We start from the raw sequence: 22749 nt of genomic DNA on the forward strand, positions 1-22749 counted from the left end.
CTTAAATTTCATATTGTGTTTAACAGAACCTCAAACAAATGCTAGAATGACCCTTGAAATCTCAAGTTTTTAAATCAGATAACATTTATATTTATTCTTAGACTCTTACTCTTTTGCAAAAAGAAAAACGTATGCCAAATATCATCCCTGCTCCCTTTAGGAAGCTTCTAGAAAGAAACTTTGCATAGTCTCAGGCTGTATGCATTTGCTAACTTCAACCCAGGGAACATTAGTGACTCATCATGATATATGACCTGAATAAAAAGACCCTTAAAGGAGAAAGTTGGCTACAAAGATTATTTTCCTCTCACTATATAAACATGACCCTAAACTATCCTCTGGGTGGAGGGGAGTAACCCTAAGAGTACCAGATAGATTAGTACCAGACACATCAGAACCCAAGGGAAAGCAATTCTCCAGTTCCTCTTCACTAAAACCAGTCCAGTCATCCAGGTGGAACAGCCCCCAGCTGTAAGGAAGTCAGAGCAGGTTTCCCTTGGTGTCCTGAGTCATCCCCTGACCAGAGTTCAGGAGCCCATACTCAGTGGCTATTTCTCATCAGCTGTGGGTTCATCCACCTTGGAGTGACTGACCTGATGCTCAACAAGGCAGGGGGTGGGTCCATGTGCCAGTTTCTAAATGTTCACTGGCACAGTTTCCTGTGGAGCCATTCTCCACACACTTTCTATTTCAGAAATCAGATCACTTAGCTGATATTTTAAAAAGAAGACCTAACCACAGGAAGCTGCCAAAGGGCCACTGTGCTAACCTTACCGCAGGGGCACTTACACTGAGATGGTCTGAAGTCAAAGTCAGAAGGTCTTCATTAGATGGATGAAGTCTTTCAAACAGAATAGTGTCTGCTCCTTTGGAATAAAGCTTTATCTGTCCTTCTGGGTTTCGAACTGAAAAAAAAAGTTGGGAAAGTAGACAATAATCAATGAAATCCATCAAAATTAGACTCTCCTTGGCCTCCAGCCAGGCAATTTGGAAATGAGCATCAGGCTTTAGGCAGTCATAAAATACTCAGTGCCTTTGGTTAAAAGGTCATTACCTAAGTCACCTGACTTTACTCCTGTTTTGTTAACTTAGAAATATTCCATCTACAGGAACAAGTATTTTTGTTCTGATGTATACAACCTTCCTATTTTCCTTGCTTACTATTTCTGAAGGGCTGATACATTTAAATTTAAGCCTTCTGTATTGAGCAGAACTGAAAGCTTTGTTTGCCTGTCTCCTGATGTGAAATTCAAGACTGACTATAGGAATCAGCTATCAGCATTATGCCAAATGATCACCATATGGAATTCAAGTCATTCAAAGTCAGGGTTTATGGATTTTTCTCAGCCCTTGCTGATATATTTCCTCAGTACCCTTACTCCTTAGAAAAGCTCTTTTACTCTTGGGTCATAATCCTAGCTACAAGCAGACTTCTCAGGGGGCTTTCAAAACTGAAGTTTCTATCTTCTTCCCACTAAAAGTCTGTGTTAGTAGGGCTGTGTTTTAACCTGCTCTCCCCACGTTTGGGAAAGATAGCCTTGATGAGGCTCCAATCCCTCATTTACAATCCTCAACTCCTCCCCTGGGTGTCACACATGTTGCTGTCAGACAAATCTTCCTTTAAGCCACAGAATACTTGACCTACATTTGTAGGCTTGGTTTTACATCTTGGCACATATCAGGCACCTAATTATTTATTAAACAGATGAATGATATAGAAATGTATTTCTCCCCTACTACATCTAAAGGTCAGATACAATTTAGGACAACTGCTCATGTCACAGCTTCATAGTTTGAACAGTGACCCTCACAAGCTTCATCAAGTCTAAGATTATTATATGCTTTCTACTCAGTTGTACCTTTTCTCTAAAAATAGAGTGCCTGATAACAGATGGACATAAATATTGACTACTATTAGTTTAAGAGGATATGAAGTTCAGAGCTTGATTTAAAGGAATATAATAAATACCACAGTACAATAAATTACTTTTCCCCATAACTTTTTTTAATTGAAATATAGTTGATGTACAACATTATATAAGTTACAGGTGTACAATACAGTGATTCACCATTTTTAAAGGCTACACTCCATTTATAGTTACTCATGCTAAGTCGCTTCAGTCCTGGCTAACTCTTTGTGACCCCATGAGCTGTAGCCCACCAGACTCCCCTGTCCATGAGATTCTCCAGGCAAGAATACTGCAGTGGGTTGCCATGCCCTCCTCCAGAGGATCTTCCCCACCCAGGAATCAAACCTGTATCTCCTGTAGCTCCTGCATTGCACATAGATTCTTTACCACTAAGCCAGGGGGGAAGCTCAGAAGTTATTCACAATATTGTAGAAGTTATTCTACAGTATTGGCTATGTTCCCTGTGCTGTACAATATATCCTAGTGGGTTATATTATACATAATAGTTTGTATCTCTTAATGCCCTATCCTTAAAATTTCCCTGGTCCCTTTCCTCTCCCCACTGGTAACCACTAGTTTATTCTCTATATCTGTGAATCTGCTTTTTAGTTGTAGCCACTAATTTGTTGTATTTTTTAGATTCCACATTTGAAAGATATTATACAGTATTTGTCTTTCTATGTCTAACATTTCATTTAACATAATGCCCTCCAAGTGCACCTATGTTGTTGCAAATGACAAAATTTAATTCCTTTTTATGGCTGAGCAGTATTCCATTGTATATGTATACCACATCTTCTTTACTCATTCACTTGCTGATGAACACTGAGGTTGTTTCCTCTAATTTTTAATGACCCTTAGTCAACACTTGATCTAATCCAATTTCCTCCTAGCTTGAATAAACCTAATGCACCCTAGAAACTTTTTTGTATTGGGATTTATCTATGAGTTGTCTTCTCTTCTAAGACACATGGTCAACTTTCATAGTTTCTAGAACTTATGCAATTTTTCTTGTACTCGGCTCTAATGTCCACAGTGGGGAAAATGAGAGGAAAAAAATGCAATTTATATCTATTCAATCAAGTGGGAGGAAAACATTTACTCCTAGGAAAGGCTTTCTCTTTTTTCTCTTATATAGCAATTCAATTTAATTTCTCCCACATTTTCTTCCTTCTGTTACCAGAGCTATAAAGTCAAAGTGTGTATATCCTCCACTTGCTAGTAAAACTTCTCTATGACGGTTCATTTTTTAAAGTCCAAAGTAGGATATTGATTCTCAAACTTCTTGGTCTCAGAACCCCTTTACACTCTTAAAACTTCATGAGGACTACAGGTGGGTCCTATCTATCAATATTTACCACACTAGAAATTAAAACTGAGAAATGTTATTATATTAGTAGTCATGACACTAATAATATTAATCAAAATATAAGTATTATATAAATAACAATAAACATTACATATTTACATAAATGACACTTTTTCCAAAACAAAATAGTTTGGGGAGTGGCAAATGTTCTATATGATTATAGATCTCTTTAATATCTTGTTTAATAGAAGATGGTTGTATTCTCATATCTGCTTTCTATATTCAATCTGTTGTGATATCACATGTCATGTGGCTTTTGTAAACCTCTGTGACATACTCATGAGAAAAAAACTGACAGATAAATAACATTAGCAATGTTATAAAAATACTTTTGTCCTTATGAATCCTCTGAAAATCTTTCAAGTTTTCCTAGGGTTCCCCAGACCACTCATTGAGAATCCCTGTTCAAGGGAAATCACAAACTGATTATGAATTGTGCAAATTCCTTACCATCTCTTTGTCTCACCATCTCAATTTCTATTCTGAAAAAGAGATATTTAAACAACCTAACTTCTAACATCATTCCAGCTCTACAATTTCCTGATTTAGTAAAGCTTTTCCATATCCGATGCCTTCTCTTAACCCAGCATTAACTCCTTTAAATTTGAGTTTGCATAGTCCAATTTCATGGAATCCTGCTTAATTTTACTCACTGAACATTTCTTTTAGCAGCTCAGCTAGTGTTATATCCCTTTTCATTCAAGGCAGTTCTGCTAGGAAATCTTTAGGCTAATAAAATCTCAGTCCTTTCAGAAGTTAGCTTTTTAAAATAAATTTAAAATAACATAGAAGTTTTAAATGATTGAGATAAATAAACAGTCTGGACAAAGGTCACAGATTTTAATTATAGAATTTGTTCCCACTGCCTGTCCTTTAAATATTGGTGTTCTTCAGAGATTTACCCCAAATTGACTTCTCATCCCATCCTTCACACGCTCTTTGGGCTGTCAGATTCTCTTTCTGGCTTCAGCTATAGGATGGTTGCTCTAAATGTGTATCTCCTGCCTAAATCCATTTCCAGTTCTCCCTTCTGCCTGGACATCTAACTACCAACTGGACATCTCCTCTTAAATGTGCCTGAGCACATTAAACTCAAACTGGAAACATTACCTATCACCAATAACTAGTTATTCCTCCTATGTCTCCATTTTTTTTTTTTTTTTTTTTTTTTTAATCTCCAGTTTTAAATATCAGCTTCACCGTCTACTCAGTCTCCCAAAGCAGTTATCTGGTCATCACTCAAATCTCCTCCCCCTTCACCACCCATATCCAATTGAAACCAAGAGGTCTCTGCCACCTTCTCTCTTTCCTAGATTATCATATTAACCTAATTGGTTTTATTCATCCCAGTCCTCTTTCCCTCCTGTTTTCCTTCTATAACACAACCATCACACACAGGGTGAATCATCTTCACACTACTGTGTAGAATCCCGTAATTGCCTCCTTTTGCCCTTAGATCAAGTCTGGACTCCTTTGTTGTTGTTCAGTCACTCAGTTGTGTCTGACTCTTTGCGACCCCATAGACTGCAGCATGCCAGGCTTCCCTGTCCATCACTATCTCCTGGAGTTTGTTCAAACTCATATCCATTGAGTCGGTGATGCCATTCAACCGTCTCATCCTCTGTCATCCCCTTATCCTCCTGCCTTTAATCTTTCCCAGCATCATGGTCTTTTCTAATGAGTCAGCTCTTTGCATCAGGTGGCCAAAGTATTGGCGCTTCAGCATCAGCCCTTCCAATGAATACTGGACTCCTAATGTGGCAAAAACAGGAATCATGCAGCTCTGCCCCCTTTTAGCCTATTTCCTACCCTGCTTCACCATCTTCCCCTGGATGCAACCATAAAGTAGTTTTCAGTTTCATATTCTACTTCAGCTTCAAGTTCCTAGAACATGGTAGGTACTTAATAAATATTTGCTTGATTGAGTTAAATTATAATTATGCAAAATATGTTGTAAGCAGTAGCTATGCTTTTGTGATATAAAGAAAAAAAATATTCAGAAATGGTTCCAGGTTTCTGCTGTAAGAGTAAATATAATAGTTATACCATGAAGGTTGATGAATAATTCTACTTGCCATATTTCAGTTGGGTTAGAAATGCCTGTCACATCTCAGTGTGATTTGTACTTTGATAATCCTTAAAAGGTTTAGAGTTGAATAACCTTTATATAAAGACCTTGTAAGGGCTTTACAAGGAGATACTGTAATTTATTCTTCTTTAATAATTACCTGCCACTTGGCCCTATTAATAACTATCCTTGAATTTTATCTGTTTTTATTTACATAATTAGTAAATATGTAAATAACTATTTACATATTTCCAAAACTATATAATGAGATCTGTACACTTCTCAAGGTTTCCTAGATGGTGCTAGTGGGCAAGAACCTGCCTGCCAATGCAGGTGACCTAACAGAGGCAGGTTTGATCTCTGGGTTGGGAAGATCATCTACTGGAGGAGGTCATGGCAACCCACTCCAGTATTCATGCCTAGAGAATCCAATGGACAGAGGAGCCTGACAGGCTATGATCCTTTGGGTCGCACAGAGTCGGACACAACTGAAGCAACTTTGCAAGATTGCACCCATATACTTATCTATGAAGCATATTTTTTCAGTTCAGTTCAGTTTCTCAGTTGTATCCAACTCTTTGTGACCCCAAGACTGCAGCACACCAGCCTTCCCTGTCCATCACCAACTCCCGGAATTTGCTTAAACTCATGTCCATTGAGTTGGTGATGCCATCCAACCATCTCATCCTCTGTTGTCCCCTTCTCTTCCTGCCTTCAGTCTTTCCCAGCATCAGGGTCTTTTTCCACTTAGTCAGTTCTTTGCATCAGGTGGCTAAAATATTGTATCTTTTATACCTTCTGACAAAATTACTTACAGAAATCTATTTTTATTTAGAATAAATAAAAACCTCTGAATAAATCAGGGCTCTTGCCCCAGAATGAAAGTACCACTGGTACTGAAACTGTACATTCATGATTCAATGAATGATTATCTAAAACAGGCCTGAAGAAGGAGCAGACCTAGGAGGAGGAGGAGAAGAAATAGCAACAAATGTCTGAGACTTCGTGTTGGGGTGTTTTCCCCACCAAACCCGTGACAATCATGAGTCTGACACTGCTTTTTTTTTTTTTTTTTTTGGGTCTTATTATCAAACATAGACTTGTCTACCCTAGTGGAGTTTCTCTTTCAAATTCCTCCTGATTAAAAAACAAACAGAACTGATTAAAAAACAGAACAAACATAAAGCCCCAAGCCTCCATGCATTCTGCGGTGGAACACTACCTTTCTTCATATGGGATCCATTAAGGCAAACATGTGACGTTTGTGGTTAGGCTGTGATTTCCCTTAATAGTGACTGATGCTGGGGAAAAGCCAAAAGCTTCCCTGTGTAGCAATCTTAGGTTTTGTCAACACCCTCAGAGCAAAGAGAAGCCAGTTTTGGGCCAACCCAACATCAATAACACTTCCCTGAAGCTGTAAATAGAAGATAGTCCCTGCTGATACAACATCAGGCCAACACCCAGAGCAGCATATGTGCTCATTAGTAACACTGACAATGACTGCCTACAGCCTGTTGTCAGAAAAATAAAAATAAACACCCTCAGATGATGTTTGGTTTTTACCTGCTGAGAGCAATCTCCCAGGGCTAGTTTCCAGTAGTAAGACACCAAAAGTCCTACTGTTACATACACACACGTTTTTCAGAGTAAAAATTGATTTAACATGTTGATCAGGATATTCATAAGTTGTAAAATGTTGGGTTAAATGTTATTTAACGGATATTCCTAGAGAATGTACTATGTGCTAAGCACTTTGCTTGGCCCTGGGTAGTTTATGAAGTTTAGAGCACAGTCCCTGCCTTCAGGTAGCATGACTTTAACAGGGAAAGCCATGAGTATCACAGGACTGGTATCACACTAGTGCTTCGAACAAGGGGAAACAAAGAAGAATGTGGTTATTTGGAAAGGAGGAAAAGAATCGAGAGAATGGGTGACACCTGAATCAATATTACCAGATGATTAGGAGTTTTCTGAGAAAGGAAGAGGAAAAGAGGAGAGGTCTACATTGAAATAGTCCATGCAAACAGTGTGAAAGTGCACAAGGCATGCTGAGTATCTCAGCGGAGAATAAAGAGTAGCTACGGATCTGCAATATGTGAACCGTGAACTTCCTGATGTTCAAGCTGGTTTTAGAAAAGGCAGAGGAACCAGAGATCAAATTGCCAACATCCGCTGGATCATCGAAAAAGCAAGAGAGTTCCAGAAAAACATCTATTTCTGCTTTCTTGACTATGCCAAAGCCTTTGACTGTGTGGATCACAATAAACTGTGGGAAATTCTGAAAGAGATGGGAATACCAGACACCTGACCTACCTCTTGAGAAATCTGTATGCAGGTCAGGAAGCAACAGCTAGAACTGGACATGGAACAACAGACTGGTTCCAAACAGGAAAAGGAGTATGTCAAGGCTGTATACTGTCACCCTGCTTATTTAACTTATATGCAGAGTACATCATGAGAAACGCTGGACTGGAAGAAACGCAAGCTGGAATCAAGATTGCCGGGTGAAATATCAATAACCTCAGATATGCAGATGACACCACCCTTATGGCAGAAAGTGAAGAGGAACTAAAAAGCCTCTTGATGAAAGTGAAGTGGAGAGTGAAAAAATTGGCTTAAAGCTCAACATTCAGAAAACGAAGATCATGGCATCCGGTCCCATCACTTCATGGCAAATAGATGGGGAAACACTGGAAATAGTGTCAGACTTTATTTTTTGGGCTCCAAAATCACTGCAGATGGTGACTGTAGCCATGAAATTAAAAGATGCTTACTCCTTGGAAGGAAAGTTGTGTCCAACCTAGATAGCATATTCAAAAGCAGAGACATTACTTTGCCAACAAAGGTCCGTCTAGTCAAAGCTATGGTTTTTCCAGTGGTCATGTATGGATGTGAGAGTTGGACTATGAAGAAGGCTGAGTGCCAAAGAATTGATGCTTCTGAACTTTGGTGTTGGAAAAGACTTGGGAGTCCCTTGGACTGCAAGGAGATTCAACCAGTCCATTCTGAAGGAGATCAGCCCTGGGATTTCTTTGGAAGGAATGATGCTAAAGCTGAAACTCCAGTACTTTGGCCATCTCATGCAAAGAGTTGACTCATTGGAAAAGACTCTGATGCTGGGAGGGATTGGGGGCAGGAGGAGAAGGGGACGACAGAGGATGAGATGGCTGGATGGCATCACTGACTCGATGGACGTGAGTTTGAGTGAACTCCGGGAGCTGGTGATGGACAGGGTGGCCTGGCGTGCTGCAATTCATGGGGTCGCAAAGAGTCAGACACAACTGAGCAACTGAACTGAACTGAACTGAAGGATCTCTTAGTCTAAGGAAATGGCTCCCAAACTGTGGTCCAAACAGTGACGCAGCAGCATCAGGAACACCTGGGAGCTTGTGCAACGTGCAAACTTTTATGCCCCACCCCAGACCTGTTGAATCAAAAACTCTAGGGCTGCACTTTAACAGCATTTAAAATCTGCATTTTACTTTATACTTATCTTTCCAAATCACATATTCACCTATCTTCTAAATTACCAGGTGCTTCCTAACTATGATTCAAACTGTAGAAGCCCTAAAATAATTCAATCATATTAAAAGAAAAGCAGAACAAGGGCACATAAAAAACACTATATGTATAGCTAGAAATACTATCCAAAGTCAGACAACAAACTGGAAAAAAATGTCTGCAAGCTACATCACAAAGGGCTTCTCTCCCTAATATATAAGGACTTCTGTAAATATAGAAGAAAAAAACCTAGCAGTTCAATAGCAAAATGAGTGAGGAGTACTAACTCTGTCCAGAAGGAAAATATACATGTATCTCAAGCATAGGAAATAAACTCAACCTCATCCGTGATAAAAATGTACAAACTAAAACTACTGTTACATGCCAATTTAAAAACTGACAAAAATCTGAAGTTTGATGTTGATGAGGATATAGGGGGAAAGGCGTTCCTACTATGGAGGTGGGATTGTAAAATGATATACCTGCAATGGTAATAACCATTTTGGCAATTTGGCAATAACCATCAAAATTAAAAACATGTTTATCCTATGACCCAACAATCTCATTTCTGATAAATATTCTGAAATAACTGCACATGTACAAAATGAAATATGTACAAGGCTACTCATTTCAGTACGTGTAAAAGCAAAAGTTTGAGGATAGCATAAATGGCCACCGCAAAGGGACAAAATGAAAGTGTTAGTCATTCAGTCATGTCCAGTTCTTTGTGATCCCATGGACTGTACCCCACCAGGCTCCTCTGTCCACAGAATTTTCCAGGCAAGAATTCCGTAGGGGGTTGCCATTCTCTTATCCAGGGGACATTCCTGAGCCAGGGATCAAACCTGGGTATCCTTCAGGGAGACTGAGCAACTAGCACTACTACTGCTATACTACGACTACAAGGGACAAAATAAATTTTGACTTAATCCATAGAGTGGAGATTTGCATAGTTTAAAATTTTTCAAGTATATTTTTTTATATACGGATAAGGAAACAGTTCTTAAAAGTACTGCTAAGCTAAAAAAAGCAAAAATAAATAAATAAAATCTGCATTTTAATAATTCTTCCTGGCGGTTTTGATGGAAGCTGAAGTTTGAGAGCCAGTAATGTAGGGGCACAAAGTAGACGGAGGTATCAAAAGCATGTGACCTACAACAGGGATAAAGAGGCCAGACTTTGGAGACAGACAAATCTGGATTCAAATATTTGCTCTGCATCTTACTGGCTTTGTAACAAGATACATGACAGTACTGGGAAAGATACTTAAAATCTTTGAGCTTTAAATGTCCCATCTCCTGATTGGGGGTGACATACTATTACAAGACTTTAATAAAATTTTTGTAAAGTGTTCAGTTCACTCACACTGGCATATAGCAAAAGATAGATAACAATTTTAATAAGAACATAGTTGTGACAAAGTTCTATATTAGACACGCAAAATTTGAGATAACTGTAGTATAACCCAGTGACAGAATCCAAGAGAAGCCTGAAAATGTGTATAGAGGCCTCAGAGAGAGACTGAAACTGAAGAACCATATGGGAAGGACACAAAATATAGGCAGTAGCTGCCACCATGTGAGTGGTCAAGATTATACAAGGAGAGCGCAGAAGAGAAAAGGACACCAACACTGAAGAGTATGATGAAGAACAGTCAGCTTGAAAAGGAGCTTCAGAAAGCAAGCACAGGACAAGGTGAGACCCAGGAGCCAATGCGGTCAAAGAGGCCAAAAGAAGAGTGTCAAGAGAAGCAGATTAACAGTATCAAATATCACTAAGTTTAAAGAGATAGAGATGATAATAGAGGATAGATAGATCAACAGATGGATAGTAAACAGATAAGGAGGAGGGAAGGAGGGAGAGGGAGAGGAAGGGAGGAAAGAAGGAAGAGGGGGGATGTCATTGCACTGGGTAGTTAAGAGGTGATGTCAAACTTCTGAGAAGGAATTCTGTCTTGAAGATTAGAAGCAGAAGCCTGACCCTTATAGACTGAAAAGAGAAACCAAGATGAGGATCAAAAACTAACCTTGAAAAATTAAGTTGTGATGGAAAGAAGAAAAATTGGGTGGCAAAATCAGTGGAGATCAGAATATGAACAATATCTTTAAGGAAACAAAGATGATCATAGAGTTGCAGGCTGAAGAAAGAAGTCAGTGATGAAGAAGAAAGTGAAGTTACAAGCAAGCGAGAAGGGAGTGAGTAAGGAAGGGCAATGGATGGGAACAGGTAGAACCTTTAGCATTGAAAAGGAACAAGAGCGATTTTAATCTGAAGCAGAAAACAGACTGAGTAAAATCGTAGCTTGGGGATGAAGGAGGAAAATGGGGGAAAGGGTAAGGTTATGGTGCTGGACACAGAACAGGTACTTGTTTCTTTAGTTCCACTCACTGCTACCGAGTTGAGGCTAAGCTGAGGATGACACAAGTTCAAAAAGTTAATACATATCACAACTCTCAGCACATAACTAGAGTGACATCATCCTTGAGAAGTTTCCATATAACCACAGTATTATCAAAAGATCGAAAATACTCTCAGCCACCAACCATACCTATGACAGACATCCTTTTTCGGAAATTGTTAAAATCCAAAAAGGCAAGCAATTGGTAAGTAACTAGTGTTCCCAATTCTTCTATTGTTATTGTGTCTGGGGTCCGAGACTTAAAGATGAACCCCAAATTTTTTGCAGCAGTCACTAGAGCGCCTTCATCAGGTGACTGAACTTGGTAAATCAGCTGTCCTAAAAGGAAAAGAAACAAGTGGATTAAATAACAAAAAGAAACAGATTATTAATATGATGATAGTAACATTCACAGAACAACCAACATCAATTTCAACTCATTCTATAAGACCCACCCCAAGTGTCGGCTCTAGAAATTAGACTTTTTCCACTCACTAACCAGCTGACCAGGCACCAGTCCTATGGAACTTTCAGGACACCATACATAACACCATGCATTAAGAGCCCTGTCAGCTTACAGGAAAAAACTCATTCCTGAGCCTGCCTCCTTCCTATGTGGAAAGTTTCTTAGGTCAGAGACCGTACCTTTGTATTTTCAGTGACTAGAAACAGCCAAGAAAGTTTCACAAACTAAAACACTTAATATAAATTAACTCACATAATCCTCATGGCACTGAGGGGAGGGATTATTAAAATTATTACAGGCATATCTCAGATACATTGCAGATTTGGTTCCAGACCACTGCAAAAAAGCAAATATTGCAATAAAGCGATTCACATGAATTTTTTGGTTCCTCAGTGCATATAAAAATTACATTTACATTATACTGTTGTCTGTTATGTGTGCAATAGCATTATGTATAAGAATATACATACTTAATTAAAAAATACTTTATTGTGAAAAAAAATGTTAATAATCTGAGTCTTAGGTGATTCATAATATTTTGGCAATAGTAACATCAAAAAATCACTGATCACAGATCACCATGAGAAATACATGTGTTTGTCACTAGTCATGTCTGACTCTTTGTGACCCCATGCACTGTAGCCTGCCAAGTTTCTCTGTTCACGGGATTGTCCAGGCAAGAATACTGGAGTGAGTTGCCATTTTTTCTCCAGGGGATCTTCCCCACTCGAGGATCGATCTTGGGTTTCCTGCATTGTGGGCAGATTCTTTACCAGCTGAGCCATCAGGTGAAAAAGTTTGAAATATTAAAAGAATTACAAAAATGTCACATAGTGACACAAAGTGAGCAAATGCTGTTAGAAAAATGGTGCCAATAAACTTGCTCGATGCAGGGTTGGCACAAATCTTCAATTTGTAGAAAACACAATATATGTGAAGTGGAATAAAGTGAAGCACAACAAAATGAGGTATGCCTGTATTTCCACTTTATACTGGTAAAACTTACGAAAATGTTATGCGACTTTTGCAAGATAACACACCAGAGTGATGATGCAGACATCCCAAATTCCTCTTCAGTCTGCTACTAGTGATCTTTTTATGAAAATACATCAAAGAAATCCCTTGAAATATAAGGAATCAAACCAAGATATTAATGACTGGTACCTGATATTGTGTATGTGCTGGAGTGGGAGTAAGAGGAGAGAAGAGAGGAAAAGAATGAAGTGCGGGAAAAAAATAAAAATACACTTAAAACCCAGCATGAATAAAGTAAGCTCTTCTATACAAAAGTATCTTTGTATGTAAAAATAAATTAGAAAAAATTAGGCAGAGCTAGATCCATATTTACTGACTTATAATAATGTCCAAGATAAATTGTTAAGAAAACTGGTTGCATATTAATCTATGTACTAGAATTTTTTTTGTTAAAAAAAAAACTACTTACATATCTATCCATATATATGTGCGTATATGTATAAGCAAGTAGAAAGTGTGAAATCATGTACACCAAATGTTAATATTAGTTACCTCTCTGCTGCTGCTGCTGCTAAGTCACTTCAGTCATGTCTGACTCTGTGCGACCCCATAGACGGCAGCCCACCAGGCTCCCCCGTCCCTGGGATTCTCCAGGCAAGAACACTGGAGTGGGTTGCCATTTCCTTCTCCAATGCATGAAAGTGAAAAGTGAAAGTGAAGTCACTCAGTTGTGTCCAACTCTTCGCTACCCCATGGACTGCAGCCTACCAGGCTCCTCCGTCCATGGGATTCTCCAGGCAAGAGTACTGGAGTGGGTTGCCATTGCTTCTCTGAGTTACTTCTCTAGAGATTGAATTAAAGTTCATGGAAGAAATTACTATCTTTGCCTTTATAAATCTTTATGTTGTATGGCTTCATTTGCTACAATAGGCATAAATTAATTTTTGAAATTTAAAAAAATTGAAGCAATTACTTCATCTATTATGAAATGACATGGTAACTTCCACTTCTGGAAACATGGTGGACTAGGTTCCAGGATCAATCTCCTCTGTTAGAACCAGCTATAGATTCTATAAATAAAAAGCATTTAAATATTTTTGCATGTACTCAGGACTGGCAAGAAAGCAACAGTTGCTCAGGTCAAAGACTGAGGGAAAAAAAAATACGGTTGGAATAAAGGATGCGCATTTTTGAAACTAACTGGTTTCCAGTATCTCAGGGCTTTGGTTAGAAAAGACATAGGCCAGGGAAAGAAGTCTAATAGGAGATCACTTCTTAAAACTGAGCACCCTCACTCCTCAAAAGGATGTTCTCTCAGTATGAAGGTAAACTGGAAAACAGTGCCCATTTTAAGAGTACCTATAAGGAAAACTGTCTATTTATAAGAGAAAAAAATACGCTGAAAATTTATAACAGAAAACTGACTTTCATGTATATTTGCATCCTAAATTCACAGATCACCCAGATATTGTGAATTTAGATTGAAAATATACATTAGTGACTAAGTGAAAGTCACTCAGTCATGTTTGACTCTTTGCAACCCCATGGACTACACAGTCCATGGAATTCTCCAGGCTAGAATACTGGAATGGGTAGCCTTCCCCTACTCCAGAGGATCTTTCCAACCCAGGGATTGAACCCAAGTCTCCCACATTGCAGGTGGATTCTTTACCAGCTGAACCACAAGGGAAGCCCAAATAGTGTCTAAAGGAAATGCAAATCCTTTCTTGGAGAAACCAGTCTTAGCCTCAGAACCTGAAAAATTTCTACAAATGAAGTCCCAAATAAAATGGCCAAGATATAATTAGAACCAACAGAAAGAACAGAGAGAATAATATCCCTAAAAACTTTAGATATTGAAGAGATCAGAAATACTACAAACACTTAATGGATTTCAAAAAATAAAAGAGATAAAATTAATCAGATTTGAAAAAAGAATTAAAGACTTAATAGAAGTCAAAAACAGCAGATTAAATACTACTAGAAAGAATTTGTGTACAGGGGGAAAAATGGAGAAAATTCCAGAATATATCCGAGAGAGACAGAGAAAGGAAAAAAATCAAAGAATTATTAAAAGACATAGAGAATAAAGTGAGAATGTTACACACTAAAGATCCATTACAAAGAGAAAATGAGTCAGAGTCCATATTTGAAGAAATAATATGGCTAAGGAAATTCCAGAAGTGATAAAAGACAACATTCTATGGACTCAAGAATCTCAATGAATTCTAAGCAATACAAATATTTTAAAAATTCACACCTACACTAAGAATATGAAAGAAGAAGAAATCTCAAGTCTATGCCTTGACCAGTAACACTGAAGAAGCTGAAGTTGAACAGCTCTATGAAGACCTACAAGACCTTCTAGAACTAACACCCAAAAAAGATGTCCTTTTCATTATAGGGGACTGCAATGCAAAAGTAGTAAGTCAAGAAACACCTGGAGTAACAGGCAAATTTGGCCTTGGAGTACAGAATGAAGCAGGGCAAAGGCTAATAGAGTTTTGCCAAGAGAACACACTGGTCATAGCAAACATCCTCTTCCAATAACACAAGAAGAGACTCTACACATGGACATCACCAGATAGTCAACACCAACATCAGCTTGATTATATTCTTTGCAGCCAAAGATGGAGAAGCTCTATACAGTCAACAAAAACAAGTCAAAACAAGCAAAAACAAGTCTCAAGTCAGCCTGTTGAGAAACCTGTATGCAGGTCAGGAAGCAACAGTTAGAACTGGACATGGAACAACAGACTGGTTCCAAATAGTATGTCAAGGCTGTATATTGTCACCTGCTTATTTAACTTATATGCAGAGTACATCATGAGAAATGCTGGGTTGGAGGAAGCACAAGCTGAAATCAAGATTGCTGGGAGAAATATCAATAACCTCAGATATGCAGATGACACCACCCTTATGGCAGAAAGTGAAGAAGAACTAAAGAGCCTCTTGATGAAAGTGAAAGAGGAGAGTGAAAAAGTTGGCTTAAAGCTCAACATTCAGAAAACTAAGATCATGGCATCCGGTCCCAACACTTCATGGCAGATAGATGGGGACACAGTGGAAACAATGGCTGACTTCATTTTGGGGGGCTCCAAATCACTGCAGATGGTGAGTGCAACCATGAAATTAAAAGATGCATACTCCTTGGAAGGAAAGTTATGACCAACCTGGACAGCATATTAAAAAGCAGAGACATTCCTTTGTCAACAAAGGTCCATTTAGTAAAGGCTATGGTTTTTCCAGTGGTCATGTATAGATGTGAGAGTTGGGCTATAAAGAAAGCTGAGCGCAGAAGAATTGATGCTTTTGAACTGTGGTGTTGGAGAAGACTCTTGAGAGTCCCTTGGACTGCAAGGAGATCCAACCAGTCCATCCTAAAGGAGATCAGTCCCGAGTGTTCATTGGAAGGACTGATGTTGAAGTTGAAACTCCAATATTTTGGCCACTTGATGCGAAAAGCTGACTCATTTGAAAAGACCCCCATGCTGGGAAAGATTGAGGGCAGGAGGAGAAGCGGACGACAGAGGATGAGATGGTTGGATGGCATCACCAATTCAATGGACATGGGTTTGGGTGGACTCTGGGAGTTGGTGATGGACAGGGAGGCCTGGCGTGCTGCGGTTCATGGGGTCGCAAAGGGTCGGACACGACTGAGCGACTGAACTTCACTGAACCAGGGAGAAAGGACTGATCACCTTCAAGTCACAACTGAACTAACAGCTGACCATGCAGTAACAGAAATAGCAGTCAAAATATAGTTAAATTTCTTCAGTGTGCTGAGAAAATTGTCACCTTAAACCTTTGCACACAACAAACATCATTCAAGAATACGAATGAGCCAGGGGAAGAGGGATTATGGGAGAGAAGGAATTGAGAGTTTGGGATTAGCAGATGCAAACTATCATATACAGGATAGATAAAAAATTAAGGTCCTACTGTATAGCCCAGGGAACTATATTCAATATACTCTGAAAAGAATATAAAAAAGAATGTATATATATACATACATATATGTGTGTGTGTATATATGTATATATAACTGAGTCACTTCACTGTATAGCAGAAATTAAACACAATATTTTAAATTAACTATACTTCAGAAAAAAAAATTTTTTAAGAATGGGATGAAATAAAGTTGTTTTCAAAGCTTTTCAGAGTTTACTACCAGTAGCTTCTGCCTAAAAGAAATCCTAAAGAATACATTTTTGACCAGCAGAAGCTCAGTGATTGGACAGCATTAAAGAGCATAGAAATAAGTAAATATATGAGTAAATCTAAGTAAACTGACTGTAAAAACCATAAAAATAACCTCTTGAGGGACTGAAAAAGAAAATATATAAATCAGGACAGGGTTTATTAGTATTTAAGTGTTTTAATGTCCTTATTTTGTTCACAAAGGCTTAGGCTATGTTGAGTCAATTATGCTAAAAGTTCTAGGCTATTAACTAAGAATACAAATAAGAGTATATTATTTTCAAGGCAGTAGAAATAAAATTGAACTAAATCTATAAGACTGGAAGAGGCAGACAAATGATAGGGCAAATATAAAATACAAAGTAAGATGGTAGAAGGACATCTATCCGTAACTACAGTAATTATATATTAAATTGTTGCTGCTGTTGTTTAGTCACTAAATTGTATCTGACTCTTTTGTAACCTCATGGACTGTAGCCCACCAGGCTCCTCTGCTCATGGGATTTCCCAGGCAAGAATGCTGGAGTGGTTTGCCAGTTTTCTTCTCCAAGCCCAGTGATCAAACCTGTGTCTCCTGCATTGGCAGGAGGACTCTTTACCACTGAACCATAGGGAAGTCCATATATTAAATACTTAGAACCTAAACATATTGATCATCAACAATGGGTAATTGGCTAAATGTTCTATTTAAGATTTGGTTTAGTTAACCTAGATATTCTTTTAAATTTCAAAAATTTTGCCATTTATAAGAGATGTGTCTAGAACATTAAAAAAAAAAGAATGGCAGGAAAGAGTATGGAAAGCTGAACAATGCAAATACTAACAAGAGGGAAACATCAATAACTATATTGGATCAGGCAAAATAAACACCTATAACTATACTAACATCAGACAAAATAAACTTTAAGGCAAACGTTTACTAGAGATAAAAAGAGTAAATATATATTGATAGATGTTTTCATTTAAAAAAATTTAACTCTAAACTAGTATCTAATAATGTGATCTTAAATATACAAAGCAAACATTAGCAAAACAAAGTAGAATTAATGAACACACAATTACTGTGCATCTAACTACGCTTGTGGCTTCCCTGGTGGCTCAGCTGGTAAAGAATCCGCCTGCAACGCGGGAGACCTGGGCTTGATCCCTGGGTTGGGCAGGTCCCCTGGCGAAGGGAAAAGCTCCCCACTCCAGTATTCTGGCCTGGAGAACTCGCAGAGAGTCGGACATGACCGAGCGACTTTCACTTTCACTATACCAAAGTGATTTAAATACATTCTCATTAATCAAGAAATCAAGTACTCAAAAGAATCCAGAGAGGGAGAAGATTAAACAATACCATTAAGACACAGTATCTAGTAGATATATTAAGAACCCCATTTTCAATAACTGGATAACGCACATTTATTTCAAGCACACACAAGACACAGAAACTGAATACATCTCAAGCCATAAAGCAAGCTTTGACAAATTTTAAAGGACTGATTTTAAGGCAATAAGAAAAATTTTCTAAATTTTTTATCTCTTTAATTGACATCTACCTAAATAGAAAAAAACTTGTATTGAAGCCTTTGTACCTTCCACTTCTCTGCTTCTGAAATTCCTGGCAAAGGGAATGAGAAGATCAACTTTCCCAAATGTCTCCATGAAACAAAGAGCACTCACTTAAAATAAAAGCAATACCCTCAGCTATAAATTATAGAGTCATGTAGTTTTAAGCTCATCAGATTTGGGTTCTGTTCTTTATCATAACTAACATTTATGTAAGTAAGGTTTATATTTTCCAGTGCTCTTGAACATACATGGATTTAAGTCATCTATCCTATAATTAGAGCTTTAAAAGGAGGAAAAAAATGTAATTTCCCCTTATTTAGTATTGTAATTCTTCACCGAGAATTTGAAATCTCAAAGGAAAAAACTGAAATAGTTGAAATGATACACACATTTACTTCTCTTCACTTCAAAATGCTTTTATATGGCAGAAGAGATTAGTCCATAGCCACGAGAACAGGTACAACTTAGTAGTAATAATACTAAAACGTTAGTAAGAAGGTAAAGGTACTAGAACTCCTCTCATACACTGACAGTAGGAATGCAAAACGATACTCCATTTTTGGAAAATAGTTGGGCAGTTTCTTAAACACACCTATGCTATGATCAGGCAATTTCCATTCCTAAGTATTTACGAAAAACAAATTTGTTAACTTTTTTAAAGACGTAAAAATGTCTATGGCAGCTTTACTCATAATAATCCAAAGCTAGAAAATAACCTAAATGTCTGAACAGAGGGCTGGGGAAGAATAAAAGTGGTAAACATATTCATACAGTGAAATGTTACTCAAATTTAAAAAAATGGACTACTGACTGATATGACAACATGGATGAATGACAAAAACATTACATTGTATGAAAGAAGCCAGACACAAAAGAATACATACTGTATGATTCCATTTATATGAAGTATTACTATAAGAACAGGCAAAACTCATCTTTGATGATAAAAATCAGGATAGTGGTTGCTTGGGCAGTGGCTGGTGATGTGGACTAGAAAGGAACATGAGTAATCTTTCTTGAATGATGGAAAATATTAATACTTTGATCGGGGAGGTGGTTACATGGGTGTATATAATGGTCAAAATTCATTAAACAATACACTTAACATTTGTGTTTTATTGCATTTAATTATATCACAACAGACAGAATGGACTTTTGGGCACAGTGAGGGAGGGAGAGGGTGGAACAAAGAGAGTAGCATTGAAAATACACATTACCATATGTAGAATTAGATAGCTGGTAAAAATTTGCTATGTGATGCAAGGAGCTCAAATCAGGTGCTCTGTGACAACCTGGAGGGGTGGGAAGGGGTGGGAGAGAGGCTTATAAGGGAGGCAACATATGTTTCCTCATGGCTGATTTGTATTGAGGTATGGTAGAGACCAACACAATATTGTAGGGCAATTATCCTCCAATTAAAAATTGATTTAAATATTAAAATATCACAATATGAAAAAATTGTAGTGATACCATAAAAGAGGAATGAATATTTTCAGTGAACCAGAAACTTGAGAAATGTCTAAAAGATAAAAAGTAGATTTGATAAATGGATAAATAAGAAAGGAGAAAAACACAGTTCAAAGAATTTGAAAAAGAAAATTAATACAGAGTTAAAAGCAATGCCCAAAGTTTCTCCAAATCAGAATCAACAAAAGAGAAGAGCAGAAGTGATCTTAGGGGCACTAGAAATAAAATGAGTTGAAGAATTCCACTCAAGCTTGCCAGGACCACTTCGGCTCCTCCTCCTGCCAACTTCCTTCCAACAACAGGTTACAGCGATATTTGCCTCAAGATGAAACCTTGAAAATGTTCTTTTACACTAAGTACACAATCCACCTAAGGAACCTTTTATGGTTTTCATGCTGGGGCTGGAGACCAAAGCTGAAAACAGCCAGAAATAGCTTTAGAATCCCATACGGATTAGAGAAATTAATTAACAAAAGAAAGGGAGTCCATGACTGTGATACTTTCTTTTAGGCCAGACCTTAAGCACAACTTTCTCTGAAATGAGAGTTCTGACACAGAATCCTAGCACTAGATTTGAAAAAATAAGTTAAGCCCAGGTATCATATGAACTCCAGGAAGCAGGAAACTCCATGCCCAGAAGACGAGCAATATTTTGTGACTCTCCCCAACAATCTTGGGAGACAGGCCGTTAGCAGAACCTACATTCACCAAGAGGCAAACTGGGATGCTCAAACACAAATAAGAACAGGCAATAACAAACAATAAAACATTTGAGAACAACATGAAAGTTAGACACAGAACTCTAAAAACAACATTTCATAAAATGAAACAGCAGAGGAAACAAAAGATTTCAAATTAAGAGTAATTAATATCCTCAAAGAGATCTAAGAAAATATTAAAATAAAATCAGATAGCTATTTAAATAGAACTTAAAAAATGAAATAAATGAAAGTAGAGATAAAAAAAATTTACTTAAAGGCATTGTGATATCCTCAAATAAAAATGTCATTATTGGCATTAGTATTACAAAGATCAGTTTAAGCACTGTTGTATGCAAATACGGTGTTCAGTCATAAAAAAAAAGTATCCCTTTTAACTGGTTTATCTAGGCCCTCATCTTTTTACTGTTCCTAATTTTTTTTTTCTTTTAAGTCTCTCCATACTTTTAGAAAACATTCAGTATACAAATAAATACAAAGAAAAGCTAGTAATAGGTAAAGCCCTTGTGCAATGCTGTATTTTGGATTAGAAAATCCTTCCAATTCCAAACATTTCAATGAAAATATACCTATTTAAAAAACGAGACTCAGACACACTTTGCACTTACCTGCACTATTTTCCTCTGACATTACAGTGTGGCAGAGTGCAAGTAACCTAAGGAATTCATGCACTTTGGGATCACCCAGTTCAATGGATTCCATCAAATGGTGGTCAAAAAATTGAAATGTTCTGTCTGCTTGAGGGCTGACTGAGAAACCCACAGTCTCTTTTTTCTGTAGGAGAACAACAACAACAAAACTGTAGACTTCATTCCAACAAAAGTCTTTTAAAATTCAAAAACACTTCCTCTAAGTATTTTTAGAGTTTGTATGACTTTTCAGCCTCCAAAGCCTGGCACTAAAATGGCTTTGTTTCCTCATTACTGTTAAATATCATCTTCTCATTTCAGAGCCATGTAAGCCTTCATTACCAGAGCAATAAACCTTCCAAAAGCATATGGGGAAGAAAAAAATCCAATGGCTATACAAATTCTCAAATATTTACTTCAACTCTAAAATACAAAGAAGCCCTAAAAATTAAAAGTTGATTTCAAAACCTACTTGATGGAAAAACTTGACCTGACTTGAACTCATTTTGGCAGCAATATCTGACCTGGAATAGTATGTGCATAATTATAGACTTTTTAAAATATCAGTTCAGTTCAGTTCAGTCGCTCAGTCATGTCTGACTCTTTGCAACCCCATGAATCGCAGCATGCCAGGCCCTCCCTGTCCATCACCAACTCCCGGAGTTCACTCAGACTCACTTCCATTGAGTCAGTGATGCCATCCAGCCATCTCATCCTCTGTTGTCCCCTTCTCCTCCTGCCCTCAATCCCTCCCAGCATCAGAGTCTTTTCCAATGAGTTAACTCTTCGCATGAGGTGCCCAAAGTACTGGAGTTTCAGCTTTAGCATCATTCCTTCCAAAGAAATCCCAGGGCTGATCTCCTTCAGAATGGACTGGTTGGATCTCCTTGCAGTCCAAGGGACTCTCAAGAGTCTTCTCCAACACCACAGTTCAAAAGCATCAATACTTTGGCACTCAGCCTTCTTCACAGTCCAACTCTCACATCCATACATGACCACAGGAAAAACCATAGCTTGACTAGACGAACCTTACTTAGCATGAATTAGTATTTCAAGATATAAAAATATTAATGTGTTTGATTACTGAGTACTTCTCTGATCTCACTAAAGTAACTGCAAAATATTATGACAGAATTATGCCAGCCCAGGTTCAATGCATGATACTGGATGCTTGGGGCTGGTGCACTGGGACGACCCAGAGGGATGATATGGGGAGGGAGGAGGGAGGAGGGTTCAGGATGGGGAACACATGTATACCTGTGGCAGATTCATTTCGATATATGGCAAAACCAATACAATATTGTAAAGTTAAAAAATAAAATAAAAAAATTTAAAAAAGACAAAAAAAAAGAGTTCTGGAGATAGACAAGGGTGATGATAATATGAATGTACTTCATACCATTGAACTGTACACTTTTAAATGGTTATGATGGCCAATTTTATATGGGCACTGTGCCAGAATAAAAAATTAAATTAAAAAAATAAATAAATAA

The 22749-nt window shown here is 37.8% G+C and overlaps 1 protein-coding gene across 17 annotated transcripts in view; it reads right to left on the reverse strand.

The window, feature by feature from the left end:
* The window catches only part of ATP8B4 (ATPase phospholipid transporting 8B4 (putative)), a 335711-nt gene that overhangs the window by 70993 nt on the left and 241969 nt on the right, over window positions 1–22749 (reverse strand). For all 17 annotated transcript variants that reach the window (XR_015134453.1, XR_015134452.1, XR_015134455.1 and 14 more), the window contains 3 exons: window positions 21236–21401; window positions 11397–11585; window positions 790–905 (listed from right to left, as the gene is read on the reverse strand). Coding sequence is in view for 11 of the 17 variants with exons in the window: in XM_086320812.1 (XP_086176938.1) it covers window positions 790–905; window positions 11397–11585; window positions 21236–21401 (471 nt within the window). In the remaining 6 variants the exon portion in view is untranslated. The remainder of the gene's footprint in view (window positions 1–789; window positions 906–11396; window positions 11586–21235; window positions 21402–22749) is intronic.

The sequence above is a fragment of the Bos grunniens genome, chromosome 10, assembly GCF_055505025.1.
Source record: "Bos grunniens cultivar Pamir isolate PY7600 chromosome 10, Bosgru_T2T1.0, whole genome shotgun sequence".
In the NCBI taxonomy this organism is placed as follows: Eukaryota; Metazoa; Chordata; class Mammalia; order Artiodactyla; family Bovidae; genus Bos; species Bos grunniens.